Source organism: Petaurus breviceps, unplaced genomic scaffold (genome assembly GCF_028583685.1).
Source record: "Petaurus breviceps papuanus isolate PSGF00001 unplaced genomic scaffold, PetGlider_PUasm1.0 90808, whole genome shotgun sequence".
NCBI classification, from domain to species: domain Eukaryota; kingdom Metazoa; phylum Chordata; class Mammalia; order Diprotodontia; family Petauridae; genus Petaurus; species Petaurus breviceps.
Genome location: NW_027187349.1, coordinates 17493969 through 17505705, shown reverse-complemented (window position 1 = coordinate 17505705; position 11737 = coordinate 17493969). Strand labels below are relative to the sequence as shown.

The window sequence follows — 11737 nt, the reverse complement described above, 5'->3', positions numbered from 1 at the left end:
AAACCCTTTTCACATGTCTTGGGGAGTATTGGGTCACCATGTCTCAGGGGCCCAGGAAGACAGGTTACTTTGGGGGGTTATTTAAGAACATTACCAATGGCCACAGGGCATTGAATGATGGGCCTAGGGAAAATCAGTACAATTTAGGAAGAATTAGAACCAGTCACACACTGGGCAGATCATTTTGTGGACAGCATACACATGTTTGTATCATATCTGTGATGTTTAAAAAGTTTGAGAGACATAGTCTCTGGATAATCATTTTGTTAATAATGATAGCATATTACCAGTAAAATGGGTCAGGGGTACTCTCACATGCCAAAGAGAATCATGGAGGTAAAAGCCCTTGGAAGAGTAGGTGGTACTGAGGCTGGCAATCAGCTCTGATTGGTCAGTAATCAATGAGAAGAATGACAATTACAATGAGAGGCGGACCTATTCTAATGAGGGACTGGGAGATATGACTTTGATTTATTTGTAAACTGCCCAGCCTTGGCCAATCTAATAAAAAAATTTATCCCACTCAAAGATGAGTAGAACACAATGGGCTTCCCCACCTGGGTGGGGTCTGAACAAGATTGAAGCCAAAGTTAATTCAATGTCATTATCAGCAATGTCCTTTAGACACTGAACAACCTAGAGTCTTCTGAAAAAATTCTGGTCCTAATTCAATAATTGATTATTAACATGAGAGAGAAATAATCATTTCCTTCATATCTTATGTGTACATATACTGTCAGTCAATAAACATTTATTAAGTACCTACCATGTACTAAGCCCTTATACAAAATATATACAAGAGATACAAAAGCAAAGATAGCCCCTGCCCTTAAGGAGCTTCAATTCTAAGGGGAAAGACCCCAAAGGAAAGGAAACTGAAGTGGGATGGATTGGGGTGGGTCAGGGTGGGGAGGAGACTGGAAGGTACTAATAGCATGGAAACATGGCACATAGTAGGCACATTTTAATAAGTATTAACAGTAATGGCTGGCATATATATATAAAACCTTCAAGGTTTGCAAAGAGTTTTACCTGTGTTATCTCAGGTGTTAAAATCTCCAAAGGGGTATAGGGGCAAGGGAAATAAAGAGATGACTGGCCTGGGCACCCTCAAGTGGACATTCTGGGAAGAACCCTTTACCCTACAGTCAAAGGGAGAGGCCCCAAGGACAGAAGGGACCAATGAGGTAGGAAGTGAAGTTTGGGGGTTGATGTGATCTTCCAGGATGAAGAGATCCCTGGCATGGAAGGAGAACCCCAGAGCAGCCCAGCCTGGGGAGAAATGGTCTTAAGATATCAGATTTAAAGCCGGAAGGGGCTTTGGAGGCCATTGGATCCCCCTCCAGGTGTTCCTCCTGCCAATTCCAGAACTTTTTCCATTTCCTTTACTGCATGCTGCTTCTTGACTGGATTGGATTGGCTTGGATCCGGGAAATTCAGCAGCAGTAGCACTTTCAACGATCCCGAGCTGTTCCAAAACCCCATCTTCCTGACATCCATATTCTTCCTGCCATGCTATGTGACTGTGAATCATGAAACACCACGACCACAGGCGCTTCAAAATAGCAGGTGACCTAAAGCAACGGAAAAGCAGAGTGTGGGCATAAGTAGGCAGCACCATATTGCCCAAAATGGCCTGCCCTTGATGTCTTTTATATCACTTCTCAAGGGAACCCATGACACAGAAAAGGAGATGTGCCTGTCACTCATTTAGAGCAAGGGATAACAGATGGACTGCCAGAGTGCTGCATTGGTTTCCATAAAATATTCAAAGAACCAGAAGAAAGTCTCCAGTGGGCCACTCTTCAGTGGAGGATTTCAAGGAAGACACAGATAAGAGTTACACGGGAAGAGAAAGCGTAAAGGTGTTGCTCTCTCCACCATGTCGAGAATGTGCTCCCTCTTCCCCACTCCCTGCCTCTTACTCTTGGAATCCCTTGTTTCTTGACTGGGCTCAGGCACATCTACAGGAAGTCTTTTTGGATTCCTCCTTCAAATACCCCCATACACCTAGCTTGTAGAGTCCACCCTCCCTAAATTAACTTGTGTTTACTTTATATATACATACATATATATATATATTCTCTACATGCTTATTATTGCACTTTCTCTTCCCCGCCCCTTCCCATAAAATGTAAGCTTCTTGAGGACAGGACCCCTCAGCATCTGTCTTGTCTTCAGCCCCTAGTGCAGGACCAGGGACATACTAAGCACTTAATAGAGGATTATTGATTGATTTACAGCACTAGTATCCACATCACTTCAATAGAGATCCTTGAAACATCAAAATTAAACATTATACAAGTAAATATAGTAAATGGAGAATATGCTTCACTCCTCTTAATGAGGAGGTACATATAATAGGTGCTCAAAAAATATTTGTTGAATGAATGATTGAATCTAACATTTCTTTCAAAGTTCAAGCCTTAGCTTATCTCTTAGTCCACAGTGAACTTTCCTAAGTCCTTTAAATTTAGGGACTAAATACTTCACTATATATGACAGGCAGCTAAGTGGTACAGTGGATAGAATCTGGGTCTACAGCAGGGATGGAGAGTACACATGTGGCCTTATCTAGGTCCTTGGGTTTGCCTTTTGACGGATTCTGGAAGACCTGAGTTCTAAATCTGACCTTAGATACTGAACTAGCTGTGCAACCCTGGGCAAGTTACTAATCTCTGTCTGCTTCAGTTTTCCTCACCTGTAAAATGGGGATAATAATGGCAATCTACCTCCCAGGGTTGTTGTGAGGATCAGAGGAGATGATCATTGATAACTTTTATTATTTATTGTCTTGGGTATTATCTGGTTTTCTGCATATATGTCTCCTCTCTATATTCTGAATTTCTTAAGGGTGTAAATCAAATCTCAAAGCTGCAGAATATTAGTGTCAGAAGGAGGCTTAGAGGTTCTCAAGTTCAAATGATGGAGAGTGGCAGTGACTCACCCAGGGGCACCTTCTTTTGTACCTCTTCAAAGTACTTAAGAATAAAGCAAAAATTTTATAAAATGTTGTCCTTGGAATTGGGAGAGCTAGGAAGAAGGCAGAGCCTCCTAATGATGTGGCCTTATGGGTCAGTGGCTTACTTGGGAAAAATGAACAAAAGCACAATCCTACAGAGGAATGCAAAGAAAGACCTGTTTGCAGAGAGACACAGGTAGGTGCATCCTTGTAAAGTACAGGTATCCTACTTACCAGTGTGACCAGTGAAGACTGGACATTATCTCCACTCAAGCTTACTCTGATGGGTCATCACACATGGAGATCTCCTTGTATACTCAAGCTGGGGGGGGGGGGGGGCGGAGTCTTACTAAGCTGGAAAGGTTCTGATAGCATGGCTCCCAGCAGCTGACTGTTGTTCAACAACCAAGCTAGCTCTAAGTTCATTACCAAATAATACATTTTTTTTTTTAGCCAGAGCAATTCATTAAAGCAACTAGTAATGTGTGGAAGGGCTGTAATCTGTGATATGCATCAATGAAGGGTACACTGAAGAATTATCCTGAAGACTATAGTCCCTTGAATTTTTCTGTTTTCTTTTAAAATACTTAATGATGCTCTTTTACTTTAAAAAAATGTTTAATATCACCATCACTTCCTCCCATATTGGGGGGCAGCTAGGTATCATAATAGATAGAGCGCCAGGCCTGGAGTCAGGAATACTCATCTTTCCAAGTTCAAATCTAGCCTCAGATAGTAACTAGCTGTGTGACCCTGGGCAAGTCACTTAACACTGTTTGCCTCAGTTTCCTCATCTGTAAAATGGACTGGAGAAGGAAAGAGCAAACCATTGCAGTATCTTTGCCAAGAAAACCCCAAACAGGGCCACAGAGAGTCCAATATGAATGAAAGGATTGAACAATACTTCCCAATGACTCTCCACCCCAAGGGTAAGAAACCTGTGGCCTCGGGGTCACATGTGGCCCTCTAGGTCAAGTGTAGCCCTTTGACTAAATCCAAACTTCACAGAACAAATCCCCTTAATAAAAGGATTTGTTCTGTAAAACTTGGATTCAGTCAAAAGGCTGAACCCAAGGAGCTAGAAGGCCACATGTGGTTCCCCACCCCTGCTCTACCCAATCATATGACCCTTCATTATAACAAAATAAGTTCAGACCAGCAAGAAATGTAAGTACATTGACCACCTCTGAAAATATATACCTCATTCTACACCAATATTCCACTACTTCCCTGGGGAGAACTGTGTAAGGGAGAGGAGAAAGGGAGTTGACCCTGATTGAATCTTAAAATTCATTATCAGAAATCACTAGTTCCTTTATCTTAGAGCTCAGAGAACAAAGCAATAACATGTTAATGCCAGAGTAGTCTCTACCCTCCTACACCTACTCTATTAATATACATAGTTATTAATGTGTCAGATTCCTACACTTTGTCCTGTCTATCCAGTTTTTCCTTCTAACAGGAGGAATTCCCTTTAATAAAACCAGATTATTTCATCCTGTCACAAACTGGAAATATACATTGGACATTCTTAAAGTTTGCTCCAGACACTTTCACCCTGACAACAGCCAGCAGATCTGACCGGTGAGAGGTGTGAGAGGGATCAGAAACCACTGTTATGTGTCCCTAGGTTTCATTACCACTAAGCTCCTCCTCCATGCTACCAATGCCAGCTCCTTGGGCATGCTGGGAAAACCACCCATCTAGTCCTCCATTCTAGGTCCAAAGTCTACCTTAAGCACAGGCACTGAGAACAACTAGATGCTTCACACCACTGGGCTCCATTGTACCCTCTCAGGTACCTAGGTCCACAATCCTTAATCCTAAAAATGGAGTCTAAGGTGGGGCAAGAATTAAGTGTTAGGTTGGGGTTTGGGGTGGGGGTGGGGGAAAGGAGCCTAATGATTCCCATGTGGAAGTTGAGAGCCATACAGGTAAGTTCAATAAGAGTGATAGCTTGGGTAGGCTGAGCAGGGTGAGAGCTAGAACAGGAATTTTGTGAAAGGGCAAGAAAGTACAGATAACTCCAGACCACAGGAAGTAGAATATCTGAGGCCCTCTGGCAGCTTGCAGCTGACACAAAAGGGGGCAAAACTACAAAAGGCTGGGGTCCTGGACAAAAGCTTGAGTATAGGTCCTGTAGGAGGGAGGAACTGGGAAGGCTCAAAGCTGTCAAGGACAAAATTCTCACTCTTCCTCATCCTCAGGGGGTTGGAGCCCATCTGAAGTCCCAAGACCAATGACAAGCAGAGAGGATGAACTTCGGAGCTGTGCTGTGTGCGGGGACCGGGCCACTGGCTATCACTTCCATGCCCTGACCTGTGAGGGCTGCAAAGGGTTCTTCAGGTGAGGTCTCTTTCCCCATCTAAACAACCACATAAACGAGGCTTCAAACAGTTGATCACTCTGCCCTAGGCCCCAAGAAAACATAGGCTTGACCATATCCTATCGGTTGTGGGGCCCCATTTTCATGTTCTGCAGCCCATGACCTCATAGCCAGCAGTCACAGTTCTGCCAAACCCAACATTATACAAACAAGTAGAAGACAAAGATAAAACCCTGAACTTTTGTCTCAGATTTACTGCCAATTTATCTACTCCTAGCAGTAAACATTTACCATGTGCCAAACAACACTAACTATATTACTAAACTTGATATGAAAAGGACTGAAGTTATTGTATAGAGTATCATAACTCAGTTACATAATTGAGTCCTATAGAAAACATTTAGAATAATTAGGATCAAGTTCCCTAGGTCCTAGAGGTCCGTAGACCTCTCTCAGCTGGGCTTGGATATAATTTATTCCTAATTGGCTATGATAATAACCAGTATCTGCAAAGCACTGAATTACCGGAGTTTTTCTATATACCTTGGTCTCCTCATGTGCTTCAGATTGGCCCATACCATCCACTCCACACACATTCCCCAGGCCACACAAACTTGCATTTCTCTTTGGCCCCTTCCCATGTCTTGTAAGTCCTCGTCTGTGTCTCCCAGGCGAACCGTCAAGAAGGGCATAGGGCTCACCTGTCCTTTTGAACAATGCTGTGAGGTCAGCAAAAACCAGCGGCGCCATTGCCCAGCTTGTAGGCTACAGAAATGCCTCGATGCAGGCATGAGGAAGGACAGTGAGTCAAGCCCAACCTATGCCCTGGGAAGGGTGGTATACTAGGGAGAGCACTGGACTTGCTAGGCCTGGGTTCAGATTTTGCCACTACTCCATACTGGTCGTGTAACTCCAAGGGCTATCTTACTCTCCATGACCCAACCTTTCCTTTTCTTTCTCTAGGTATTAAGGCCTTGAGGTCATGAATTGTTGCCCTCCCTTGCACCACCACACCTGTGGCTCCCACCCTCTCACCATCACCTTTACACTCATAGAACAGACTTTCTCCTTTTACCAGAGCATGTCTGAGAGGTCCTGGCATCACAAACCTTTTCTATAGTCTCCCACTCTGAGCTATTCCCTAATGCTGCAATCTACATACTCTGTGAAAATAGGCTAGAGACCCCTGCAAGCTGTCCTTACCCTTTGGAAACCCGAAAACCTTTGGGGCCCCTGAAACCATTGAGGAAAACCTTGGGCAACTTTATAGCCATGGCAGAGCTCGGCTTTGGGCCCGGAGGAGCTCCTGAGGCAGGGGTATGGTACAGTTAGATTCTGCCTCTCTCAGCTTCCCTCCTGTCTCTTCTGGAGCATAGTGATCCTGTCAGCAGAAGTCCTGGCACAGAGGCGGGCAAAGCAGGCACAGAAGCGGGCAGAGCAGGAACCTGTGCAGCTGAGTCAGAAGCAGGAGGCATTAGTCCAGGTGTTACTGGGGGCTCATGCCCGCCATGTGGGCACCATATTATTTGACCAGTTTGTGCAGTTTCGGGTGAGTACCTGCTGGGGTCAAGATGTGAAGAGCTCCAGAAGAGGGAGGGAGACTAGAGCCAGAACACTAGAGAAGGCTGACCCATGGAAGAGGTGTGAAGGCTAGTGGATGGGGTGCCAACTCCAGGAGACATAACTGCTTAATGGCCTAAGAATGGTCCCTTTAGCCTAGGCCCCCTCCCCAGGAGCAGGGAAAGCACCAGGTAGATGCATGAGCCAAGGCATCTGACTTTCCATTCTTCTAGCCCCCGGCCCATCTGTTCATTCACAACCAGACAGCACCATCCCTGCCACCCGTCCTGCCATTGCTCATACACCTAGCGGACATCAGCACCTTCATGGTACAGCAAGTGATCAAGTTCACCAAGGACCTGCCCCTTTTCCGGTCAGTGAATCCTTCCACCTCTAAGCAGTCTGGGAAAGGGCCCTTTCCTACCCCTCTCTAATGTTTCCATGGCAAATTCTCCCAGACTTGTTGTTCCCTACCTTTACTAGGGCTGAGAACTCCTACCTAGCCTTTGGTCACTGCTTCTCAACAGAGAGCCTCTAGGCAATCCAACTCAGCTCCTCCATGGTTCTCCTACCCTACAGGTCTCTGCCCATGGAAGATCAGATATCCCTATTGAAGGGTGCAGCCCTGGAAATCTGTCACATCGAGCTCAACACCACGTTCTGCCCCCAAAGCCTTACTTTCTTGTGTGGGCCTCTCCGCTATACCCTCCAGGATGCAGCTCATGGTGAGGGGGCACAGCTCCCCATGTTACTCCCCCAATAGAAGGTGGCAGGGAGGGCTTGGGAAGCAGCTCAGCAAGCTGTGGTCTTGCCCTTGAACCCACTGTGTCCTTCAGTGGGGTTCCAGGAGCAGTTTCTGGATGTGATGTCTCGTTTCCATGTGACATTGAAGCGGCTGAAGCTGCAGGAGCCTGAGTATGCACTTATGGCAGCCTTGGCCCTCTTCTCCCCAGGTGAGAAACCCCCAAGTCCCCAAAAGCTCTTCTTCAACTCAGCCCCTGGAATGCCATCACTCTCCACCTCCCAGCCCTCAAGTAGACCTGAGACAATGCTACCATCTCCATTTCTCTGTTCTCTTCCCCCCAAGACCGACCTGGCGTGACCCAACGGGAGCAGATTGACCAACTACAAGAGGAAATGGCACTGACGCTTCAGAACTACATCAGAGGCCAGCAAGCTCGGCCCAAAGGCCGGTAGGATCAAGCTCCTAACTACATTCTCTCAGCAAGGGAGCTCCCCTCCTGCTTTCCTGAAAATATAGAGGCCATCTGTTCTCAGCTTCCATACCACTTTACATCATGTCCGGGCCACTCCTTTGCCCCGATACCCGAAGAAGAGACGGTCCTTCTTTATGACAAGGCCCACCCTTCTACTTGTGCTGTTGATCCCATCCTTGTTTCTACCAAATTTCTTTCTCTCACCTTCAACCTCTCCTTGTCCACAAGTTCCCTGTCTGTCTTGGAACAAGCTTTAAAAAGCTTCACTTGATCTTGCCATCACCTCACACTATCCAGCATCACTGATTTGGAGAGTTGGGAAGGATCTCAGGGGCTGTCTAGTCCATTCTCCTAGACTTCTTCTCCCTTTCCCAACTAAACTCCAAGAAAAAGTCATCTACGCTCTTTGCCTCCATGTCCTCATCTTACACTTACTTCTCAACCCCTTACAATTTGGTTCCTTACCCCATTAATCAACTAAAAGTACTTTGCACAAAGTTAATAAGGATTCCAGTTACCAAATCCAATGGCCTTTGATCTCAGCAACTTTGAATACAGTCAACCTTCCCCTCCCTTGGATGATTCTCGTCTCCCCTGGTTTACAATTACAGGAATCTCTCCCATTTCTTCTTTTGACCATTCCTCAGTTTCTTTATCACCCATTTCTTGCCCCTTTAGCATGGGTGTTTTGTGGTGGGCCTTCTCACTTACTTGGGTTATCAGCTCCCATGGGTTCAATGATCACTTTTGCACAGGAATCTTAAATCTATATATTCAGTTCTAACCTCTCTCTGGAGCTCTGGGCCTACATTGCCAAATGCCTGCTAGACATCTCCACCTGGATGTCCCATTAGCATCTCACTCAACAGAGTCGAGTTCACTTCCTGCTCAGCCCATCCCTCCTTCAAACTTCTCCGTTACTGCTGCCATCTTCCCAGTCACCTTGACTCTTCTCTTTCACCTCCCATAGGAAATTGGTGGCCAAGTCTTGTTCATCTCATCCTCACTACATCCCTGGCATCCACTCATTCTTTGGATTTGTGTCCCTAGCAACCAGCACTGTGTCTGGCACATAGTAGGCCCATGCTTGATTGACTGGTGGCCATTCCCTCCCACCCCCCACCCCCAATTCAGATCCTCATTACCTCTAACATAGACTCTTGCAGTAGACTCCTAAATTGGTTTCCCTGTTTCTATAATCTCTCTCCACCTTTCCCCTTTCTATCTTTCAGAGTTACCAAATTATTACTCTACAAGTCTGACCACTCTTCTGCTAAAAAATTCTTCAGCAACATCAACATCCTGTTACTTCTAGAATAAACCACAAATTCCTCAGCTTCGGGGGTTGAAGAGTCTCAATCTGCTACCCCCCACCTTCCTTTCCAGACATATTTAATGTTACTAATGCTTCACAGTCTCTCCATCCCCAAGCCTTTGCACAGAATGTCCCCTCAAACCTAAAATGAATTTTCTCCTTACTCCTCTTAGAAGTGTGCGGTAACAGAGAGCAGTGACTGGGTTTGGAGTCAGCAAAACCCAAGTTCAAATCCTGCCTTGAACCCCATTACTTCCCTTTCTGAATGTTTCCTGTCTGAAAAAGAGGGGTTCACACCTCTCTAGCACTTTGAGCCCAGGGCTGTTCAGAGCATTAAATGAAAGAAAGGTTACAAAGCTCTAGGTGTTATTCTTTTAAACCTTCACTTAGGGATGACCTCCTGTCCTTGGCCTTTCTTGAAGCCCCCTTGTTACTGCAATCTCCTCTCCTGGAATTACTTTGCATTTACTTGTCTGCATATGTTTTGTCTCCGCAATAAAAAGTAAACTCTTTGAGCCTAGGAAGTGTTTCTTTAGAAAAACATCTGTATCTCAAGGCCTAGTATTGCACCTTTCATATAGTGGAGACCTAATGTTTGTTAACTTGAACTGAGACCTAATGTTCAGGCTCAGGCTGAATGCCTTTCAATATCCCTTTCCTTTTGTGGACTAGGTTCTTCAAGGGTCATCTAGTTTTTATCCTTAGACAAAAATGGTCCTTCTACCTCACATGTTTCATAGCTAAATCCCTCCTGCTGCAATTTAATTCTATTTTTTTTCCCTAGCTCTTTATTCATTAGTGATAGAAAATAGCTGAACCCTGTGTTCTATATTTTGGTTCTTCCAAAGCTTAAAATAACCAACCCTGCCATTCGACAATCCCAATCTTTGTTTCTCTAAAGAAACCTAACTCCTTTTACTTTTCCTCCTTATATTCCCTTTCTCCAGCCCTCTCCTACTCTATTCATTAACTTTCCCTGATTTTCATTTCCCTTTGAATTTGAGGATAAAAACTGGCCCCAAGACCCATACCTGGCTAAGAGTCAGGCCATTCTCAATTTATTCTTCCCCAGTCTTAGGGGCTCCCCCCTTGCTCTTCCTGTTCTCTATAGAGCCACCTTAAGAAAAGGTCATAACTTACCATAACTTGCTCTCCTTCTCCAACCAAACAGCATGAGCTCTTATAACCTATTTTCAACCCAGCCTCAGATAATTGAACTAAAGACCTAGCCTCTTTAAAAACGTTTGCCATTATCTAAACAGAGCCCTTCCCCTTCTCCCGACTCCAGCCTTCACAGAATGAGGGATTTAGAGAACCCCTGCTCCTGTCAGCAGCACACATAGTGTATATAGACCAGAGAAGGAATCAGACCCCAACAGGCTGCTCAGCCAATGTGGGCCTGCCAGCTGGGTCTTTAGTTTACAATCCTGGGCTTCATTTTTACAGCTACTCCGTGGAGAAGACTGAGGGGCCAAACCTTCAAATCTATGATTCTGGTCTGCTTTTCTTTGCTTTTTCTTCCCCAAGAAGGATGAGGGAGCCTCTAGAAGTCCAGAGTAGGTGTCCCAGTCAGTGATTTTCAACCTTGCAGGTTCTTGTATGCAAAGATGCTTGGGCTACTGGCAGAACTTCGAAGTCTCAACATGGAGTATGGGCGCCAGCTGCAGCACATTCATGAGCTGTTTGCCATGATGCCTCTGCTACAGGAAATCTACAGCTGAGATGCTACCTGTTCCCATCCCCCACCATCCTCACCTAACAACCTGTCCTTACCCACCCACCTGGGAGATTCCCCATACATCTACTCTAGCTCTCCTAAGCAATAGCAGCAGCTAGCTTTGCCCTTCATCTCTGTATGGTTCCTACAGGGCCATGGAGGAATTCGTGTCCAGATCTGAAGTCAAGACCAGAAGTGACAAAGTGGTCCAGGGGCCACTCCCCCACCCCCGCCAAGGTGAACAATGAACGACTAAGGCAACACCATGTCTTCATGCTGCCGTCGTGGAAGGGCCATATATTCATTCATTCACTCATTCTCTAGTCTGCACAAGGAAGGGGTCAGAGCTGGTTTCACAAGTGAAGCAGTGCCCACTGGGCATAGGCTGAAGCAGCCACAGCCCTGTTCCCTACTCCAGCATTGGCCCAGAGCTGATGAATGGAATGGGATCTGTACCCACCTAGGTCTCTTAGCTCTGCCGAGGGTCAGTGAGGAGAGGGATTGGCTTGAATACACAGGGATGGAAGAAAGCAATCAGACATAATCACAGCCCTCCCCCTCAGTCCAGAGCCTGACAGACTCAAGGGCTTGGAGAGGAAAGCAGTCAGGCTAGAGTTCTGGGGGAAAGGCAGGAGAGCCT

At 45.7% G+C, this 11737-nt stretch overlaps 1 protein-coding gene across 1 annotated transcript; it reads left to right on the top strand.

Annotated features, from left to right (window-relative positions):
• The first annotated feature begins 4554 nt into the window (after positions 1 to 4554).
• NR1I3 (nuclear receptor subfamily 1 group I member 3) lies at positions 4555 to 11511 on the top strand. Its single transcript, XM_069070518.1, has 9 exons — positions 4555 to 4760; positions 5170 to 5308; positions 5960 to 6090; positions 6665 to 6837; positions 7082 to 7221; positions 7428 to 7573; positions 7685 to 7801; positions 7936 to 8041; positions 10972 to 11511. The coding sequence occupies exons 1-9, from the start codon at positions 4724 to 4726 to the stop codon at positions 11099 to 11101; spliced, it is 1119 nt and encodes a 372-aa protein (XP_068926619.1). The 5' UTR covers positions 4555 to 4723; the 3' UTR covers positions 11102 to 11511.
• Positions 11512 to 11737: the final 226 nt, after the last annotated feature.